The sequence below is a fragment of the Sapajus apella genome, unplaced genomic scaffold (assembly GCF_009761245.1).
Source record: "Sapajus apella isolate SASKATOON/1434 unplaced genomic scaffold, GSC_monkey_1.0 scaffold4, whole genome shotgun sequence".
NCBI classification, from domain to species: domain Eukaryota; kingdom Metazoa; phylum Chordata; class Mammalia; order Primates; family Cebidae; genus Sapajus; species Sapajus apella.
The window spans coordinates 23,555,437-23,578,047 of record NW_022436944.1 but is presented as its reverse complement, the minus strand read 5'-3'; the positions used below and the strand labels follow the sequence as shown (position 1 = coordinate 23,578,047).

At 35.9% G+C, this 22,611-nt stretch overlaps 1 protein-coding gene and 1 pseudogene across 2 annotated transcripts in view; both read right to left on the bottom strand.

Annotated features, from left to right (window-relative positions):
• The window catches only part of SLC9A9 (solute carrier family 9 member A9), a 579,933-nt gene that overhangs the window by 235,286 nt on the left and 322,036 nt on the right, over window positions 1–22,611 (bottom strand). For both annotated transcript variants that reach the window (XM_032258640.1, XM_032258631.1), the window contains exon 10: window positions 878–991. In XM_032258640.1, coding sequence (XP_032114531.1) covers window positions 878–991 — 114 coding nt within the window. The remainder of the gene's footprint in view (window positions 1–877; window positions 992–22,611) is intronic.
• Window positions 8,663–15,774, bottom strand: LOC116536791 (annotated as a pseudogene).

Genomic DNA, 22,611 nt, shown 5'->3' with positions numbered 1-22,611 from the left:
AGATGAAATTTTTAGGGTTCAGCTGGATACTCAATGAAAAGAGGCTAAGAAGCAAATGCAGATGTTTAACTGGAACACAATTTAAAGAGAGGGATTGCCTCTCCTGGCTGTTAGGACTATCTGTGTCCAAGGTGGCATCTGCCCATCTCCCAAGTGGGAAGAAGTACAACAGTTGCTGACTGTCTTTGGGGACATTCCTAATGGCTAAACATCCTTTTGAATAGATAACCATTCCCAGTGGAAATACCTCCTGTTCCAGGCCTAGAGCTAGGAAAATCCTCTGCATTAAAAGTGAGGTCTAGATTTTATCTGTCTTCATAGGAAAGGAAGGGTGCTATCTTATTCAAACAAGCCTACATTTGAACAATGCTTATGCTGCTGAAAACACATACATCAAGCTAATTTCATCTGATTTTCTGTCCTGTTTTTGAAGTCTTCATTGGAAAAAAGATTTTATCATCTTGCAATGAAAACATTTCCGAAGCTGAATAATCCTGGATGCTTCTTGATATACCCTAATGCAGATTAAAGTCTGTTTCTCTATAAAGAATACACTGACATAATTTTTATGTAAATGATTCATAATTATAGTTAAACATATTTTGAATGCTTGAAAAATATAATTTCCTTTAGTCCCCCCCCCACCACATTTCCATAGTTATTTCCAAAGTTCTTATCCTGAACCATAATTATGCAATAGAGGTCCTAATTTCTTAGGATATTTTTTTCCCCTAACTAGAAATCACATATCTGCCTTGTGTCTGAGACTAGCAGTGGACTTTAGGAAATTGCTTTAATGATTTAACAGAATAATCAGTAAAAGTAAGTCATTTGTTATCTTCTCTAATCACCCCATGTTCTGTATTAAAAAGGATACAAAGGCTCCAAGTATAAAAAGGGCATTAAAGATATGATTCTGGAATGTGAACAGTGCCAGGCCCATGTAACAGAAGATGACGTTCTCTGCCAAAAAGTTCATAAATTCAAACAACTGAAACAAAAACATAAAACAAAAAAACATTAATTATAACTCAGGTTTCAGTGCACTTATTTTCTTGTAGCTGTATTTGACAACTGGCTGGGTCTCCTTTAACTGGAAGGCCACCCCTCTGGCCTTGTGCTTAGCCTCTGGAGGAGGATGGAGACCCTGGCTCTTGACCCAGGGACAGGTGCCACAGCCACATCAACATCCCATTCTTTCCAACTTAAGGCTGCCAGAGACACCCCTGGGTAATATTAAGCAGCATGATCCTTCCATGGAACAATGCCTGCTAATATGACAAAATAGTCCTGTTAAAGAAACTGAAGCTAAGTGATTTGCTGAAGGTATACTGTAGTAAATGACACAAAGGTTATTTAACCCTTTGCAGATTACGCTGTAGATCCACTTGACTTCCTAGGCACCAAACAATTTGTTTTTAAAGCTTAAACTAAATTACCCTTCTTAGGCAGGCAGGAGAGACAAAGTTGGAAAACTTAGAAACTTGAAATACGGATGAATGTCAATTATATTTTAACATTAGAGTGATTGGTATATTTCAAACCTCAGACAATGAAACTCATTAAATTGACTGATGTAGGTATATCCATTAAATGTCTACAATTTTTAGCTGCTAAAAAGAAAATGATTAATCCCAGAAATCAGTTTTTGCAGCAAGAACACAATAGATACATCAAATTCAGTCAGAAGAATAGAGTAATAACATGCTATGATGAGGGATGTTCCCAAGAGTTATTCTTAGACCATTAACTAAACAATTTAAGTTGAACATGAAAACCGTTCTCCAACTTTCAGATTAAAAGTAAAAGGGAAATGTGTCCAGGGACTACAAGAAAGGCAGATTTGGAAGAGACTTTATTTAATGTTTCAGACTTTTCATTTGGAAGTTTCTGAAACTTCATTCCTGGACCAACATAAATCACGATGTTAGGTAAATACCTCTGGAGGCATTTCTCTTAACTTTTTAAGGACTCATTATTTTTTCATGTAATGTATTTACAGCCCCACAAATAATGCCCAATACTGTTCACTGACAGTTAACAGAAAGAAAAGTAGAATCTTGTCAGAAACATTATTTAAAACCAGTAACAGAAAGAAAGGATTAAAAAAGAAACAGCCCCTTCGGTACAAGATAGTTTTTTTCTGCAGGAGCAGCCATCATCAATTATCCTGAGTGCTTGCTTTACATTCCAGGCTGGCTCATGGAAACAAACATTGTCACCAAAATAACCACAGAAAATCTGAAAACATCAGGAAGAATATAGGGGACAGGGAACATTTTTCTGCCTCATTATATCTTTACTTTTTCAAAAAGCAAGATTTGGCTGTTGTCTTAATCGCCTCAGGCTGGTGAAATGAAATACTGTAAACCGAATGGCTTAAACAACAGAAATTTATTTCTCATGGTTCTTGAGGCTGGGAAATCTACAATCAATATACAAGCTGATTTGGTGTCGTTGAGAGTCCTCTTCCTGGTTTGCAAAGGCCATCTACTTGCTATATTCTCACACCGAGGAGAGAGAGAGCATCACTTTGTGTTTCTTCGTCTAAGGGTACCATCCAATTTCTGAGCGTTCTATCATCATGATCTAACTCCCTCACAAAAGCCTCACCTCCAAATATCATTACGATGGAGATTAGCACTCCAACATACAAATTTTTAGAGAACAAAAACATTCAGTCCTTCGTAGCTATTTAGTTTTTATCAGTAAACAAATGCCAAAGTTAACTTATACTGCCTCTCTTTCTTCTATCACCATCCCAACTGTATTACCCTAGAGTGAACATTTTGCCACCTGGAATCCATTCAGCCTCTTTTTAGTGGACTTACCCCAATTTCCCTCTGGGGTGCCTACTTCATTCCCTACTCTCAGCCCATGTGTTCATGCCTCCCTAGCTCAAATATGGAACTAAACCACTCAAATTGATACATTTCTTTAAGCAGCATGTTTGGTTCAGAAATGAGTGTGACATGTTTGGGCCAAAAAAAATTCCATTTGAATTCATCAAATTTAATGCAGGGAATGCTGAGACAAAGACCCCCACCTTTTCACAGGATGAGAAATCAGAAAGAGTCTGGCCAGGAAGCTGCTGGAAGCCATCTTGGGATCACAGAAGAAATGGCTGCCTGAAAGAGAAGCTAGTTCCTGATAACACTATTTAATCTTCTGTATTCAATCTCTCCCAAAACAAAATTTACCCTTGGAGTTTTGCATTGAAGAGATCAAGAAATCACTTTTTAATTTGAAGTGGGGTTCTGTCATTACTCTTTTACAGTCCTGTATTAGTTAAATGAACAAAACAAAACAGACACTTTTTCACTCCAGATTATAAACAAAAGGGCATGTGGTCAAATTTTGTCTCTTTTCAGATAATAAGAAAGTCTGTTATCCTTTGTCCTACTTACTTCATCATCCAATTTTAGTCTACTTATCATCTTAAAGAAAGAAATGTATGGAAAAAGTCATTTTGTTTTTTCTATTTGTTATTGAGATATGATGGGAATCTTTGCTTCACATTTTGCATGGAGGCCCATAATTTTAAGTACTTGTTTTAGTGATTTGCTTTCTTTGAATAACCTAGGATTTTAACTTGATTTACTCACTCAACTTATTGAAATCTAACACTTCCCAACATTACAAGTAACTGTGTTCATGTACATAGTACAAAAGTTTTATTTTGCCATTTACGTCCATTTTTTAACCTTCTCTTTTTTCCCATTTTCTATTCTGCTACCAATACCACACCCTTTTAAATTAATGTGGATCCATAATACGTTATAATATTTCATCGTCTAGACTGTTCTTACACCCTACATTATTCAGAATTTTCCTGGTTAGTTTTGCATGTTTAAAGAAATGTTGCAGGCTGGCCAACATGGTGAAACCCTGTCTCTACTAAAAATACAAAAATTAGCCTAGCATGGTGGCAAATCTCAGCTGCTCAGGAGGCTGAGGCAGGAGAATAGGTTGAAGCTGGGAGGCAGATGTTGCAGTGAGCCAAGAGCCAAGAGCCAAGATTGTGCCATTGCACTCCAGCCTGGGTGACAAAGCAAGACTCCATCTCAAAAAGAAAAAAGAAAAAAAGAAATATTTAGGGCCAGGTGTGGTGGCTCATGCCTGTAATCCCAGTACTTTGGGAAACCGAGGTGGGTGGGTCACTTGAGACCAGGAGTCTGAGATTAGCCTGGACAACATGGTGAAACCCTGTCTTTACTAAAAAATACAAAAATCAGCCAGGCGTGGTGGTGTGCACCTGTGGTCCCAGCTTCTAGGGAGGCTGAGTTAGGAGAATATCTTGAACTCAGGAGGTGGAGGCTGCAGTGAGCCAGTCTCACACCACTGCACTCCAGCCTGGACCATAGAGTAAGACTCCGTCTCTAAATAAATAAATAAATAAGAATGAAAGAAAGAAAGGAAAGAGAAAAAGAAAGAAAAAAAGAAATGTTTTTGTTGATGTTTAATTACCCAGGAAGTTACATACATCATATGTTTATAATTTAAGATTTTTTTAAAAAAACAAATATTACCAGCATCCCAGAATCACTCTTGCTTCTCCTCACAACAACACCTCTCTCCAAGATATAACTACTATTAGCCCCTCTACCACCACAAATTAGCTTTTCTGTTTTTCAGTTTTATATGAATGGAGTTGGACAGTACATACCATTGCATTTGTCATCTCTGGTGCAGCAGTATGTTTGCGAGATTCTTCGTGTTGTATTTAGTTCATTTAAAAATTATATTAATGTATCACAATGTACTTATTCATACTTCTACTAATAGACACGGGTTTTTTTCCAGTTTGGGGCTATGATAAATTTTGCTGCTAAAAATACTTGTTTGCCTTTCTGTAGAATTGTTGGGACATAGTACCACGCAGTTTCCCAAAGCAGCGGTATCAATTTGCACCCCAATCAGCAATTCTAGTTGCTTTACATCTTGCCAACACATTTTACTGATGTTTTCTGAGATGACACTTTTGCCTTTTGACATTGCCACTTGAACTTAGGAATCAAATTATCAATTTCTGCAAAACTTACCTATTGGCATTTCAGTTGAATTGCATTAATTTACAGATAAATTAGAATAAAATGTACTTATTTTCAATATTGAAGCTTTGTATACATGAATAAAATATATCATTTTAACTATTTTGGCTTTCTTACATTTCTCTCAGTAATTTTTATATAAAGATTTGCATGTCTTTGTTCAGATTTATTTCTAGATAATTGATGTTTCTTGTTATTATTATAAATGGTACCTTTTTCAAAGTTCGTTTTCTAATGTTTGTTGTTAGATTCATATACACAATTGAATTTTTAAATTAATCTAGTATTCAGGGGGTTCTTAGATTTATTTAATAATTCTCAGAGTTTATCAGTAGTTATTTTTTGATTTTCACAGTCATGTTGCTTTCAAATACGGATAGGATTTTTTTTTTCCAGTCATGAGATATTGTGCATCTTTTTGTTTGTTTCATTAAACTTGATAGGGCTTCCACCACAGTGCAGAATACAAATGAGATATGAGCACCCTGTCTTTTTCAATCTCAAAATGAACATTTTCAATATTTCTCTATCAAATTTATGGAAAGTCTAAATAGATCAAAGAAGTTGCCTTTTGTTCTCTGTCAGATAGACCCTAAAAAATGTGTTGGTTTTTATAAAATGTTTTTCCTTTACCTATTCAGATGATCATATGCTATTTGGTTTTTCAATTTTAAAATGTTGTTAATTACATCAATTGATTTTCAAATGCTAAAACAGCCTTGCATTCCTGCAATAAACCTTACTTGGTCATTATATATTAGCCTTTTAAAAAATATGCTACTGGATTTAATTTGCTAAAACTGTGTTTAGCATTTTTGTATCCGTATATCTTACATAGTTTTACCAGGATGTATTGTTAAAGTTACTCAGGTATCACATAACAGTTTCCTGTTCTCTTCCTTAAATGCTTAGAATAATTCTGGACTTAGAGTTTTCTTTGTAGGACGATTCTTAATTATGGATACAATTATTTTAATAAATATGGGTTTAGTCAAATACTCTATTTGCTTTTGCATCGGTTTTAGAAAGTTATGTTTTTCAAAGAATTTGTCATTCCATCTACATTTTTGTATTTACTGACACAATTGTTCTTAATATCCTCAATATTTGTATCTGTAATTATATCTTTCCCCACGTTATTAGAAAATTGTGTGATTTCTTTTTGATTCTTGATGAATCTTGTAAGGTAAATTATTAATTTTATGAGTGTTTTCAAGAAGCAACTTTGGCTTTGTCACTTTTTCTGTAAGACACCTCCCTTCCCATTTCATTAATTTCTTTATTATCTCCTGCCTTCAACATAGCTTAGTTTCACCGTTTTTATTTAGTATCTTGGCCCCTCAAGTCCTGGATGTCATGGCTGCTCATGTCAGACACCTGCTTTTCTGTGTATGACACAGCTTTTCTATTTGCCTTCTGAAAGAGAGCTGTCCTGACATCTGCAATCTTTCCTATTTAGTTCTTCTTGTATGTATATTTTTCCAGGTGAAAACCAATTTTTGTCAGTCCTTCCTACCTCCCAACAATTTTATGATATTTGTAATTTTATGGTATATATGATTCCATAAATACCATAAATTTATAAAATACCAAAAATACCATAAACCACAATGTTGTGGTATTTATAAAATATCATAAAAGCAATAAAATTTGTATTTTATTGTACTGCAATAAAAATGTATATTAATTTAGAACAAAATAAGAGTTTTATGATTTAGTTGGGAAGAAAGATAGTTTGGAAAGACTTACAGCAAAAGTTGGCTACTTTTAGGTAAAAATATCCAGAAACCAAAGATAGATTCCTAGCTCACTCCTTGTACTCAAATTACAGAAAAATAATCAATTTAAAGGAGAAAACAAAACCTACTTATGAATTATTCAATAAGTCATCAGTAATTTAGTACATCATTTTTCAATCAGGAAATTTTATAAGAATTGTTTGTATTAGCAAAAACCTGGAAACAAATATCCATAATATAAGAAATAGTTAAATAAGTTATAGTATAATACATTCATATAACAGCCTATATTTTAGGGAGTTCTATATGAACTAGTATAGAAAGATATCTAAGATCTATTGTTAAATAATAAACAATTAAGGAAATAAAAGCTAAATCTAGCTGAGTATTAACATGTACATACCCATATAACTTTCACTCACTTTATGAACATTTGCATAATTTTAATTATAAAAAGAATAATTTTAATTATGCAGATGTCCATAAAGTAGAGTGAAAGTTAGATAAAATTTCTTAGATAAAATTCCTGATATGAGTTGTCCTCTGATGAAGGGTATACATTAATTTTTCTTTTTAAGCACACTAAAATTCTGCCCTTCAGAAAGAATGAACAAATTTGCATCTCTACAAATGGTGCAGAGGGTGCCCTTTTCCCCATACTCTTGCCAAAGTGGTTTTTATCCGTTTTTAAAAACCATCGACAATATGATAGAATCACTTATTTTGAATTGTAGATGGTTGTTAGCTTTTTAAAAAAGGTTTTTTTCATAGCAATGCAGCAGTACTGATTAGCACTCCTTTGTCTATTTATATCATTTAACAACATTTCTTTGAATGAACACACTTCATAATAATTTCCTTCTTGGGGCATTTAATGAGAATCTCTAAGAAAATTCAATTTTGTTTTATACGCCAAATCTCCTGAAGACATATTTCAAAGGGAGAATCTGTGCAGCAAGGGCAGCTGACAGAACCAATTTCACCGTTAAGACTTTATTTCCTGAGTCTGGCCTGGAGGAGTAGGCAATCACTGAGGGAATAAACTTATTGGTCAATTTTGGATAAAATTTTAAAAAATGAAAAAAATCTCCCACCCCAAAGCCAATAATAATCACAATAACAACATATTTCAAACTAGTCAATTCAGTGTTCGATATAAATAATCTCGTCTACTTCTTCCCCACTCAGGGTCAGAAAAAATAACTTGACTCAACTTTTTATTTATTCAGTACGGTAAACATTATTAGTTTCCATTACTTTACAGTTTGTGAGCATTTGGAGAGGACCCAAGTTAAAAGTAATCTTTGCTTAGCAGGGCTTTTTTTTCAAGGAGGGGGAGAAAAAGCAAGTTAATAGTGCAAACAAGACTGGGGAAATAGTTAAACTGCATAAGAGGACAATCTGTGTTTAAAAACTCTGAAAGTTCATGGTAACCATTCATATGTTCATTAAGTGACTTAATCTGGTTAGCAAACCATGTTCTCTGAAGACTTATTGGATACTATGCTTTTTAGTCTGAGTTACTGTATTTACTAGAAAGTAAAAAAAGTCATACCTATTTTATAAAATGTTTATCATTTCTGATTGACCTCCTTCTATCCATACAAAAAATGAAATTTTAACATATTATTATGGTTCATAGAGAAGTATTACAGCAGTTCAATATACCTGGCTAATGCTAATTATATTCACATGAATTCCTCAACATAGCTTTTATGAGGCTTGACACAACCTATTGACTTTCATCTACTTATCTAAGGAATGCACTGAAATTCATTGTAACCGAGATGTTAAAGAACCTCAAAAACTGCAATGAAAATGAAATGAAATGGTTATTTTCTTTAGAATTTTATCTCAGAATTAATTTTGGTGTGTATTTTCATTTTACTTATAAAATTTGTCTTTATTCCTAACTGGTACCTTTCTATAAAGAATATCTCAGGTTTCATTTTATATACTATTGAGTGTATCTATAGCTATTTTGAACAAAGCTGGCATATAGGTGAATAATTTTATTTTTGCATTGGGGAATTTGAAAGTAAACAATGCAATAAATATTATTGAAATGATAAACTTTTGCTCCTAGGATTTAACTTAATTAATTGTTTGGGCTGAATACAGGGACTCTATTGATGGCACAGGACAAAGTGGGGCTTTCTAGGCCCCTCCCATTCTGCACGGGGTATGGCATGGAAACTGTGCCTAGGAGGGGAGATTCTCAGTGTGGTGGTGGGGGACTGAGTGGGGCAGGGACTGCACAACAGCTGAGGGCCTCTCTTTTACTCTTGTGCTCTCTCACTGGGGCTGGTGGTCCAGGAGGCCATGTGGACCATAAGGTCTACCACTCTGTTGCTGTAGCCAAATTCATGGTCACACCAGGAAATGAGCTTGACAAAGTGGTCATTGAGAGCAACACCAGTCCCGGCATCAAAAGTGGAAGAATGAACATCACTGTTAAAGTTGGAGAAGACAATCTGGTGCTCAGGATGCCCAGGATGCCCTTACGGGGGCCCTCCAAAGCCTGCTTCACCACCTTCCTGATGTCATCATATTTGGCAGGTCTCTCCAGATGGCAGGTAAGGTCTCTGACTGATGTTGGCCGTGGGAACATGGTAGGATATGCCAATGAGCTTCCTGTTTCGGCTCAGGGATGACTTTGCCCACGTGTTGGCAACACCAGGAGATGCAGAGATGTGGTTCTGGAGAGCCCTGCAGTCATCACACCACAGTTTCCTGGAGGGGCCACCCAGGGTCTTCTAGGTGGCATTGATGGCATAAGTCCTTCTATGATGCTAAAGCTGTCATGGATGACCTTGGCTGGGAGGCTAAGCAGTTGGTGGTGTAGGAAGCATTGCTGATGACTGTGAAGTGGTTTTCACATTTCTCATGATTTACGTCCATCATGAACATGGGAACATCAGCAGAGGGTGCAGAGATGATGACTCTTTGGGCTCCCTTGGCTAAATGAGCCCAGTCTTCTCCATGGTAGTTAAGACACTGGTGAATTTCACAACATAATCAGTGCCAGTGTCACCCCATTTGATTGGGGTGGGATCTCACTCCTGGAAGATGGTTATGGGATTTCCATTGATGACAAGCTTCTTATTCTCAGACTTGATGGCGCTGTGGAACTTGCCATTGGTAGAATCATACTGAAATATGTAGGCCATGTAGCTGAGGTCATTGATGGCAGCAGTATCCACTTTGCTAGAGTTAAAAGCAGCTCCGGTGACCAAGTGCCCAACAGAGACAAATCCATTTACTCCAGCCTTCACCTTCACCATGGTGTCTTTGGGATGCAGCTGGCGCTGCACAAGAAGATGTGGCTGTCTATTGAATGGGAGGAGAAGAGAGCTGTTCCTCGGATTTTAATTTTCACTCAGTCCCAAGTACTCAGGAAATTTGTTTGAGGTGAACCCAATAATTCCTATGGGCTGTAGAGGTGGCATAGGAGATGCACTGCAATAAAGACCTGAAAGCTTTTGTGTCTATTAAGGTCACGGTCCCAGAGTGAGGCTTCCTCTATAAAGTTGAAGATTTATAGTTACATATAGGTAAAGTACAATCTTTGGAGATCCTTCTACATCTAAAGCATTACAGTAATATCAATATTGCTACTTCAAAAATAGTAACAATAGTAATGAAACTTCTATTTTTTAGGACCTAAATTGTACTAAGCAATGTATTAAAATCTTTTACATACTTTAACAATTCTTAAAAACACTTTATGTTATAAAGTCAATGAAACCCAGGAATTGGTAATAGTATTCCCATTTTACAGTTGGGAAAACTACTTTCAAAGGCATTAATGCACTTGCAGTAATATAATACAGGGAAGGTGTGAGTTTTCCTGAGTTTTGTTCAAGGCCCACGCCATTTCTGCCAGACTAGGCAGCCTCCGCATTGTATAAGATTCAGGCTCTGGTGTGGCAAAATGTTTTTGCACAATGTAATTCGTGAATATCTGTAACACTTTCAAGTTTGCAAAGCATATTTTCATACATACATCTTGTTTGATTATCAGAACAAGTCAGGGGTTAGCAGGGAAGCTATCAGTGACTCTGACCATTTTTTTTCCCAGGTTAAAAAAAAAACAACTTAAAAGGTAAATTTCTTTATACCCAATTAGTGGAAGCAACTCGGTGTGGCTGGAGGTGGGATACTTATCCTCCCCCAAATATCTATCACTATGTGCCCATGCAAGCCAATTACCTCCTATCTTCATTCTCTCTCTCTGCCCCCCAAAAGCAAAACTAAGGCTCTTGCCATGTATTTGACATTTTAAGACAAATCCCCTTCCAAATAACCCTCTTTTCAACCCAATTTCATCTTCAGAGAAATTCTAAATTTTGCTCTATGCCCTACAATAACATGATAATGATTATATATAGCTTTATATATACATATAAATTATACATATGGATTATGTATATGCCCAGAGTAAGGCAAATATCATCCAGATTGGTAGACTGGACCCCAAATCCAACATCACATTCTTCAAGTTGTTTAAGACTATCCAGTCTCTGTAGTAGAGGAGGTACACCAATTAAGTGTTCAGAGAGCTGCTCTTTATCATATATTTCTTTGTTTGAGAATTTTGGGGTTCCCTATGCACTCCTGTTTGCTACCCAGCCCTCTCCTGTCTCTTGTATTGCATTGTCTTCTTTTAAACTTAATCTTACTTTTTAAAAACATGAGAATTTCAAAAGCACAGTTTATAAAAACATAACAAAACACATTTAGGAAGATGAATAGGCATCATTAAGTGAGTAAAGTTAATATAGGAAATAAATGTAGTTACAGCTACAAGGAGTTGGGCTTCATTAAACTGAATAAATACTGAACAAACACGGTAGCTAGATTTCCTTGAAATCTTCAAGCTTATAACTTAAGGCGAAGGCCATTTTCTCTTAATTTGCTTAATTACTTTAGCCAGTAAACAACGATAATAGTATTCATCTTTCTGGAAGTTTTCCACTTTTGACTCTTCCCTTTAAAAATTTTTTTTGCTGTTAAAGCAAAAGTCATTACAGGATTTTGTAAGGTTGCATTTAAGTTAACATACCATTAAGTTGAGAATGGTTTCTCATGTTTGCACCTTCACAGAGTGCTTATCATGATCCTGCTCAGAGATACTGGTCACGAAATAAGATTGCCCTTAGATCTATTTTGATGAATTTAAATACAGGTACACATATACACACAGAGTTTGGACCATAAGACTTCAAGAGTAGAATTACTTTGTAATGTATATAGTCCAAACATCCATCCAATGCTTGATTGCTCCCATACGCTTGTCAAGGGGCTGCTCAACCTGGAACTGAACATTGCCAAAGGCAGAAACCTCACTACTTCCCAAGGAATTGATTGGCATTTTTGGACCTATATAAATGTTAGAAATCCTTCCTTCCGTTCAGCTAAAATTTGGCTATTACTTTCAACCGCTTTCCCTATTTCTTTGGTTCACAGAAAATAAGTCACATAGGGTATCATTTTATTTTATATTGCTTGGCTCTAACAGCAGAGAGGGGATTTTTGTCAGAATAGTTGCAATAGTAGGCAATTTTACAGTTTAGGCAGCAATTGCCACTTTTCATTCAACAGTCTTATTAGTCTTGAAAGTAAACATTTTGCTGCTGGGAGTTTGTGGTTGACATATGAAGCCTTGAATCTAGAATATCTGCAAAGGCTGGGGGATTCTTTTGAAGAACATTTACTTGAATGCAATTCTGGTTACATTCAAACAAGTATTCTCCAAAAGATTTTCTCAGTAAATCGAATAGGACTGGTCCTTTGAAAAAATAAAAGCTGTAAAATAACACAATTAGTTTCTCTGTGGTTTTGCCAATAAATACTAACTAAAGAAAACTGCCTAGTTGAAACAATATATTTTCTGTGCAGAAATTAAAATTGTGTCTTTAAAAAAATCCCTTAATGAATAAGCCAAGAAAAACATTGATATTAATATTAGGTACTGGTATGGAAAATTCATACATTATCACATTTTCAAAGGTTAACACTCCCTTTTCTTTAACTTTTTCCATTTTGCTATTCCCGACCTCCTTCCTTATTCTTCTTGTGCATATTACCTTAAGATTTTATTTTTAGAGCAATTTTAGGTTCATAAGCAAAATTGAGAGGAAGGTACAGACATACCCCATATACCTTCTACCCCAACACATGCACAACCTCTCTCATATTAATATCCCCCATTAGAGTTGTGCATTTGTTACAATTAATGAATCTATGTTGAAGCATCATTAGCCAAAGCCCATAGTTTACAAAAATGTTCACTCTAGGTGTTATATATTACTTGTGTATTTTTGTCTTTGTAATTAGCCTATGCTAAACTCTCAGGTGGGAGTATGAAGAAGACACACCTTAGTTTTGGCTTCTATAATGAATATACCATAGGCCGGGTGGCTTAAACAACAAATATCCATTTATCACAGTTCTGGAGGTTAGGGAGTCCAACATTAAGGTGGCTGCAGTTATGGTGTTGAGAGCCCATTTCCCAGTTTGTAGATAGACAGCTGTCTTTGAGTTGTAGCTTCATACGCTGGAGAGTGGAGAGAATGAGCAAGCGAGCTCTCATGTCTCTTTTAATAGTGGTGTGAATCCCACTAGTGAGGGCTCCACCATCATGACCTAATTACCTCCCAAAGACGCAGACTCCAAATACCATTAAATTTGGGGCTAGGTTTCAACATGGGGGAACACAAACATGCAGTCCATAGCAACACATGAAAAAAAAGGAAGATTTCTAATTACGTTATTTTTAAGGTGTCTGAATTGAGTACCAAAAACCTAGCCTTTGCCAGTCAGATGAGTAACAACTGTTTAAGACGTGACTGAGGATACTCCATACCATCCACTATGAGAATCATGCCCTTTTTCTAAATTAATATTTACCACTGGCAACAAACAGAATGTTACATCCCAGATATCTTGAGCTATGTTTGATCCCTTCAGACCAACCCAATTCCTTGATAAAAGTATTGCAAACCAAAATACCTAGGATTTAGAACATTATTCAGTGATGTTTCATGATCAGCCATTTCAAAGTGGAATGCTTTAGATCATTAGGACAAACACAAAACACTAGAATCAAACCAGTATTCAACCAAGCAGGCTTTGTCACTAGTGCTGCATCTGTCTGAAATAACACTTAGTTTCCTAACCAGCTTGAAGATTTCAAGAGCTTGTTTTATGTTACTTTATTCCCAATAAACATTTTCATTTGTGTCAGTACATGTTATATTGAGATTCCTTTGAAAAATTTTCTAAATTTGGCAGTTTTCTATATTTGGTAGTTATATATATATATATATATATATATATATATATATATATATATTTGGTAGTTTTTATATATAAAAATATATAAAATGGTAATCAGAATTTTCCAGAAAAATTTCTTTTACCACATTTCCCCCATCTCCAATTTTTGGGGCAAAAGAATAAGAGGACTAATTAAACTGATTTACTATTTAACCTGACCAAATTCATTGCTCAACTTTTCCTTTTGCTTTTCGGTCATCTTTTGGATAATATATCTGTAGATACTTCACAATTTAGAAGGTGAAGAGGCACAGATGCTTTTCTTATGTATTTCAGGATGATTTTAAATGTAATAAAGGGATATAGCACTCAACTTCATGCTAAATGTAAACAGCAATATTAAAAGCCTTAATTTTTGTTCTACAGGTGGTTATAAATTTATTTAACTAACAAAGAAAATAAAAAGCTACAACAAAGGATTAAAAATCATTTTCATTAGGCAGATGACTTTGAATCAATTTCTGATCTCTGGCAGAGTGGACTATGGAAAGGCATGCAATAGAAAGCTTGAAGCTTAGAGAGTGTAAAAATCTAAATCAGAGAAATCAATGAAGATGAAAGACAAAAAATATGACATTTGGATAATGTCATTCAATTGGAGAACTAGCTATCAGATAATTTTTATAAAGTCATGGTTATAAATAAATCAATAGCTAATGAAAGTTATGTTTGGTTGACTTGTTCCTTTGCAATGGATAGTTAAAATATAGTAACTGTAGATTGTCAGTGTTTATATTAACTTCCAGAAAATTCTTATTTTACACCAATTAACTATTTTGAGCTTTCTTTTGATGAGATTTATAAAGCTCCCCTCTGTAAAGCCTATTTGTGTTGAAGTTACTGCACACCCTTGACAATATAGGCAAAATGTCAAAAATTATAAGTTATTACAGTGTATGAATATAACTCTGTTTCCAAGGAAGAAAGTTATATTTCACATAAAAAACCATGCATGCATAAAACAGTTCTGAATGAGAGTTTTAGCTTTGATTTATTTCTGTGGTTGGGGGTCAATTTTGTTTTTGTTCCAATCTGTTTAGGTCCTTCAAAGTTACCCTGTAAAGATCCCTGAGAAAGTGCTCTTGTATATGTGTATTTATGATGATTTTCAAAAATTAGTTTATTTGCAAAAAATTATGTACATATATATGGAGAAAGACTGTATAATAGATGTGTGCCAGAAGATCTTAGTCTCCACTCTCTAGAATAATCCTCTATTTGTTCTGTAAAACATACTGTCTAATGTCCTCTGTACACTAAATGCTGATGGTTAGTAGGTTGTTCTCCAGTGTGCCCAGGTAACTTCTGCTTCCATCACATGGATTTTATGCTTAACAGTAACGAACCATGCTTGTTCCAAAATTTGTTTATATCTACTTTAAATTGATATTTGTAATTGCATAATTTGTACAGGTTAAATGTGAATATGAGAGAAAGTTGATATTTTTCAAAAAACTGTTAAATATGCAGAAAGACTTGATAAAATTAAGTTGGTTTGAAAATACTACTAAATTAGTAGTAAGCAGGACAATTGTAAAATGTTGCAAAAATGTATATCCAAATACAGATGGATTCTTTTATTTGTTTGTTTATTTATTTATTATACTTTAAGTTCTGGGCTACATGTGCAGATCACGCAGGTTTGTTACATCGGTATACACGTGCCATGGTGGTTTGCTGCATCCATCACCCCGTCATCTATATTAGATATTTCTCCTAATGCTATTCCTCCCCAATCCCCCAACTGCTATTCCCCTTCTAGTCCCCGACCCCCTAGGCCCCAGTGTGTGATGTTCCCCTCCCTGTGTCCATGTGTTCTTATTGTTCAACACTCATTTATGAGTGAAAACATGCAGTGTTTGGTTTTCTGTTCTTGTGTCAATTTGCTGAGAATAATGGTTTCCAGTTTCATCCATGTCCCTGCAAAGGACATGAACTCATCTTTTTTTATGGCTGCATAGTATTCCGTGGTGTATATGTACAGATGGATTCTTATATTTGCCAATGTCTTTAATTTTTATCTCAAAACTAAAGAAACAGGAAAACTAGAAATTCTGGTTTATATATTTTGGGTGTACATTGCGAAAGAAAGGCAACTAAAAACTGCAATACTCAAAGAAAAAGTATTATCCTTATTAAAAAATTGGAAAATAAATATATAATTTATAAGTGAAAAATAAATACCTAAGATATTTGTGCCATTTTATAGAATAATTCTTTGCTTTAGCTGACGTTTCCATTGACTGGTTCTGATCCCGTGTTGGGCAAAAGTACCTAAGCTCTGAGTGTCTGTTATTTCTCTATTTCAATTTTAGATATTTGAAATTTAATTTTTTCATCTGGTTCTTATTACATCTTCTTGTACCCGCTTCATATTACTAACATCATCCTTTATCTCTTTAAGGACACTAATTATGCCTATTTTAAATGCTTGGTCCACCTGTTCCAGTAATTTTGCTTCATGTTGATATTCCATGTTCAGCTTTTGGTCTGTTTTCTAGTGATTGTATGCATTGAGCTTCATGCTGTTTTGGCCTGGGAGGTCACATTTTCCTGGGGTTGATCTTGTTAGGCCATGTGTATGGGGAAAGGACCATATACACACTGGAATATCCCCTCAGTGATTTTCAGAAGGAAAAGGGTGAGCTCCAGGGTGGAGAAAAGCGTTAGCACAACCAAATTTTTGAACATCAGTGTCTGCAAGGGGAGAGATGCCAGATGTAGGAGATGGGGAGGAAGGCAGCAAACCACACTGCCACGAGTGTACCTATGCAACAATCTTGCATGTTCTTTACATGTACCCCAAAACCTAAAATGCAATAAAATAAATAAATGGAAAAAAAAAAAGAAAAGAAATTCCTGTCAGGAATTTGCCTCTAAATATTTTGAATGAAGCAATACTGAGAAGAAACGATCTCTTCAGGCCATCCATCTTCCATTAGCCCAAAGAGTTTGGGGGTGCAGAAGATGGAGAAAAGAGTGCCCAATGGCAATTCTCACACTTTCATCGCATTGTTTACCCCCTGACACCACCATGGATGCCTTGGGCTGGTGCAGTGGGGGTGGGCGGATGATCACCTTAAAACAATGAGGTGAAGAGGTGAAGGCAGGAGTTAAAATCTTCTCCTAAACCTCTCTTCCTACTTCTGTTTCTGGCTACTGTCCAAGCTGTGGCCATCCTTCCCCTTGCCCCCACCACCTTGAAGACAACCTTGGCCTCTCCAGGTGTTCTTATAATTATTACTTCTTCAGCTCCCAGCTTCCTCTCAATTACACAGTCCCTTCAGATTTAATTGGGGAGGAAGGAGCCAGCAGCTGAAGCTATTTGCTATCTTGTCAGCACTGATTTTTGTATGCTTTTTTGAAGCTGGAGTTGCTGATTGAGAATAATAAATGCTATCGAGGTGTTCTCTACAGAGAGATATGTTCAGTTTAATTTGAGTCAAATTACAGCCCATATTAAGAGTACCAAGCCAAGGCTCACTGGCCTACCAGGCAGACCACTTGTGCAGTATTTCCTCAACAATGTATTACCCCAGCAGTGCGGGAGGACCTCATCCAGGCATAACTGGGCATGATGTGGCCTAAATTCTCAGCCTCTCTGTGAAGTGGCACACCCTCCTTTCCTTGGATGAGGAAATCATACATTTCAGATTTCTTGGGACTGACATATTTTCAGACACTTTGCTCTTTTATCTGCATCTATACACAGTTGTGTCTCTCCACCATTTGTTCTATATTTGGTCTAGAAAAAAAAGTCATTCTACCCCAAGAGATATCATTTCTTGTAGTTATAGTTCAGATGCTGAATACCTTGGAATTTCACTGCTTGTAAATCAAATTGAATACTCCAAAAAATGGGTGAAGTCACAAAATAGGCAATTTCTCAAGCAACATGTATGGACAGCCCTAAAAAGCCAGTCTGTAAGCTCAACAACAGCAGCAACCACATTTGTTGTGTTTGTCACTGAGCCTCAACTCCCAGCAGAGAACTTAGCTTATCATAATGCTCCATAAATATCTGCTGAATGAATAAAACTAATAAAAGGGAACTCTCAGGAATTACTTGGTGGCACTGAAAGTTTGTGCAATCTTCCTGCAGAGATTAGGAATATATAACAAAACTTTATGGGATTGAAAACCTTGAACTGAATAATTACACTTATCAGAATTTATCCTAAGGAAATAATGTAACAAGCAGACATAGATTTACATTCAGGATGTTAACCACTTAAAATGAATAATGTTGGAAAACCACCAAAACATATATCAAAAAGGGAATACTTAAACTACAGGCCATACTACAGGCGATATTGTGGGTTTGGTCCCAGACCACTGCAATAAAGCAAATATAGCAATAAAATGAATCACATACACTTTTCGGTTTCACAGTGCATATAAAAGTCATGGTTACACTATACTGAAGTCTATTAAGTGTACAATAACATTATGTCTAAAAAAACAATGTACATGGCTAGGCGCAGTGGCTCATGCCTGTAATCCTAGCACTTTGAGATGCCAAGGTGGGTGAATCACGAGGTCAAGAGTTCAAGACCAGCCCAGCCAAGAGGGTGAAACTCTGTCTCTATTAAAAATACAAAAACTGGCTGGGCATGGTGCCAGGCACCTGTAATCCCAGCTACTTGGGAGGCTGAGGCAGAGAGTTGCTTGAACCCCGAGGTTGCAGTGTGCCAAGATTGTGCCACTGCACTCCAGCCTGGGCAACAGAGAGAGACCCAATTTCAAAAGAAAATGGATATGCCTTCATTAAAAATGTTTTATTACTAAAAAATGCTAACAACCACCTGAGCCTTCAGTGAATCGTAATCTTTTTCCTAGAGGAGGGTTTTGCCTAGATGTTAATGGCTGCTGACTGATAAGGCTGGTGGTTGCTAAAGGCTGGGGTGGCTGTAGCAACTTCTAAAAATAAGACAACAATGAAGTTTGCTAAATTGAATGACTCTTCCTTTCATGCAAGATTTTTCTGTAGCATGTGATGCTGTGTGATAGAATTTTACCCACAATAGAACTTCTTTCCAAATTAGAGTCAATCCTCTCAAACTCTGCAGCTGCTTTATCAACCAAGTTTATGTGATATTCTAAATCTTCTGTTGTGATTTCAACAATGTTCACAGCATCTTCATGATGGATTTTCTTGAGAATCCATCTCAAGAAACCATTTTTGTTGCTCATCCATGAAAAATCCTCATCTCTTCAAGTTTAATCATGAGATTGCAGCCATTCAGGTGCTGTTTTTACTTCTAGTTCTCTTGCTATTCCCACCTCATTTGAAGTTACTTCCCCCACTGAAGTCCCGTACCCCTCAAAATGATCCCTGAGGGTTGGAACCAACTTATTCCAAACCTCTGTTAACCTATGTTGATATTTTGTCCTCCTTTCATAAACCACAAGTGTTCTTAATAGCATTTAGAATGGTGAATCCTATCCAGAAGGTTTTAGATATATTTGTCCAGATGCATCAGAGCAACCCCTTTCCATGGCAGCTACAGCCTTGCGAAATGTGTTCCTCAAGTAAGAAAGTCAAAATTACTCCTTGATCCATGGGCTGCAGAATGGATATGTGTTAGCAGGCATGAAAACAGCATTTACCTACTTGCACATCCCTGTCAGAGCTCTTGGGTGATCACGTGCATTGTCAATGAACGGTAATGTTTTGAAAGGAATCGTTTTTTCTGAGCAGTAGATCTCAATGGCAGGTTTCTTCAAAGAAACCATGCTGTAAACAGATGTGCTGTCATCCAGGCTTTGTTGGTCCATATATAGAGCACAGGCAGAGTAGATTTAGCATAATTCTCAAGGGTCCTAGGATTTTCAGAATAGCAAATGAGCATTGTCTTCAACTTAGGTGATGACATTAATCCCTAACAAGAAGGTCAGCCAGTCTTTTGACACTTTGAAAACAGGCATTGACTTCTCTCCAGTGATGAAAGTCCTAGACGGCATTTTTGTTTAGTAGATGCTATCATATTTACACTGGAAATCTGTTGTTTAGTGTAGCCACCTTCATCAATTATCTTAGCTAGATCTTCTGGATAAATTGTTACAGCTTCTACATCCGCGCTTGCTGCTTCACCTTGCACTTTTATGTTATGTAGACAGCTTCTTTCTTCAAACCTCATGAACCAAACTTGCTAGCATCAATCTTTCCGTCTGCAGCTTTCTTGCCTCTCAGCCTTTGCAGAATTGAAGGGAGGGACTTGCTCTGCATTAGGCTTTTGGCTTAAGGGAATGTTGTGACTGATTTTACCCTCTATGCAGACCAGTAAACTTTCTCTATATCAGCAATAATGCTGATTAAAAAAAAATCATTTGTGTGTTCACTGGAGTAGCATTTTAAATTTATTAAAAAACTTTTCCTTTGCTGTTTGGTCCAAGAGGCCTACCTTTTGGCCTACCCTGCCTGTTGACATGCCTTCCTCACTAAACTTAATCATTTCTTTTTTTTTTTTTTTTTTTTTTAAGACGGGGTTTCACCGTGTTGGTGAGGCTGGTCTTGAACTCCTGACCTCAGATAATCCGCCCGCTTGGATTACAGGCGTGAGCCACCATACCCAGCCAAGCTTAATCATTTCTAGCCTTTGATTTCAGCCAAGACGTGTGCAACTCTTCCTTTTACTTGAACACCTGGAGGTCATTTTAAGATGATCGGTTGGCCTAATTTCAGTACTGTGAATAGGGAGGCCCGAGGGAAGCAAGAGAGAGATGGGGAATCGCCAGTTGGTGGAACAGTCAAAACACAGACAACTACTGAGTTTGCCATTTTATATGAATGTGGTTCACAATGCCCCTAAATAATTATAATAGTAACATCAAAGGTCATGGATGACAGATCATCATAACACATATAATAATGAAAAAGCTTAAGATAGTGTGAGAATTACCGAAAGATGACACAGAGACATGAAATAAGCACACGCTGCTGGAAAAATGAGGCAGAGAGGCTTGCTTCCAGCAGCATTGCCACAAAATTTCAATTTGTAAAAATTGTAATATCTGTAAAGCACAATAAAGAGAAGCACATAAAATTATGCCTGTCTACAAAAGACATTACACTTCTGAAGGCTCATGAGCATATATGATGTTTTCTACAGTTTTTCTTCCCACCAGATACTGTATCGGATAGAGGGAGTTTTCCATTTTATACCTTGCCAAACATTTTTTAATTAATATGTCTTGAATGTTTTTCATTAAATGCTTTTTCTGTATCTACTGAGAGATTGTGAATGTAGTAAACTATACTCACAACTTTCTAATATTAGGGTATTCTTATATTCCTGGGATAAATGCAGGTTAGTCATATGTATTATTTTACATTGATGACTTTGGCTTATTGATTGTTCATAACCTTTACATCTATGTTTATGAGATTGGCATGTATTTTTCATTTTTGTTATTGACATAAACTGATTTTCATTTCAGGAGTATTATCCTAGCCTCATGAAATGATTTGAGGTGCATTTCTCTTTTGTCTTTTCTCTTTTATGGTTTGTGTAAAATTGGAATGATCTATCCCTTGAAAGTCAGAAAGAACTCACCTCTGGGCTTTGTGTTTTTGGGTGAATGGATTTTTAGCTACTGACTCAATTTCTTTGATGATTGCAGGGCTATTTAGGGTTTTTTCTTTCTTCAGATAATTTAGTCAGTTATACGTTTCTAGAAAATTGTCCATTAAAGTTTTCTGATGTATTTGCATAAATTGTGCATGACACGTTCTTACCTTTTCAATCTCCACAGCATCTCCAGTCATGCTCTTCTCTTACAGCATTGCTTATTTTTGCTCTCTCTCTCTGACTTATCAAAATAGTCTATTTCATTTGTCTTTTCAATGAAACAACTTTTGACTTTGTTAATCCTCTTTATTTCAGTTTGTCATCTATTTCTTTTTATTTCAGCTTTTATTTTTTTTATTTTTTATTTTTTGCTACATTCTGCATTCTTTGGATTTGTTCTGTGTGTTCTTTTCCTCACTTCTCACACTGGTACCTTAACTCATTAAATTGAAGTCTCTTGTGGCTTTTAATATAAATGTTAAAGGATATAAATACCTTAATTTCAATTAAATGCTACATTTAATTAGCTGCATCTGGAAAATTTTGGTATGCAGGCTTTTATCGTATTTATCTTATAAAATTAATTACAATCAAGTGAATACATAAATCTGCTTTTAAAAATTAGAACATTACTAATGATAGAGTCTCCTTTGATTACCCTTCTTTGATTCAAATTCTCTTCTACCCTATGTAAAACATTTTTATTGAGAGAGATATATTTGTTAAAGTATTAGTGTATTTTTATGTGTTTTAAAAATAGTATCATTCTGAAAATATGCTGAGAAGTAAATTTGCTGGTAATAGGCTTGTATATGATTACTTTGAATAGATACTACAAAATTGTCCTTTAAATGAGCATATAATTTTTCATTTTCATGTGTAGTGTGTTAGAGTACCTGCTTTCCTAAA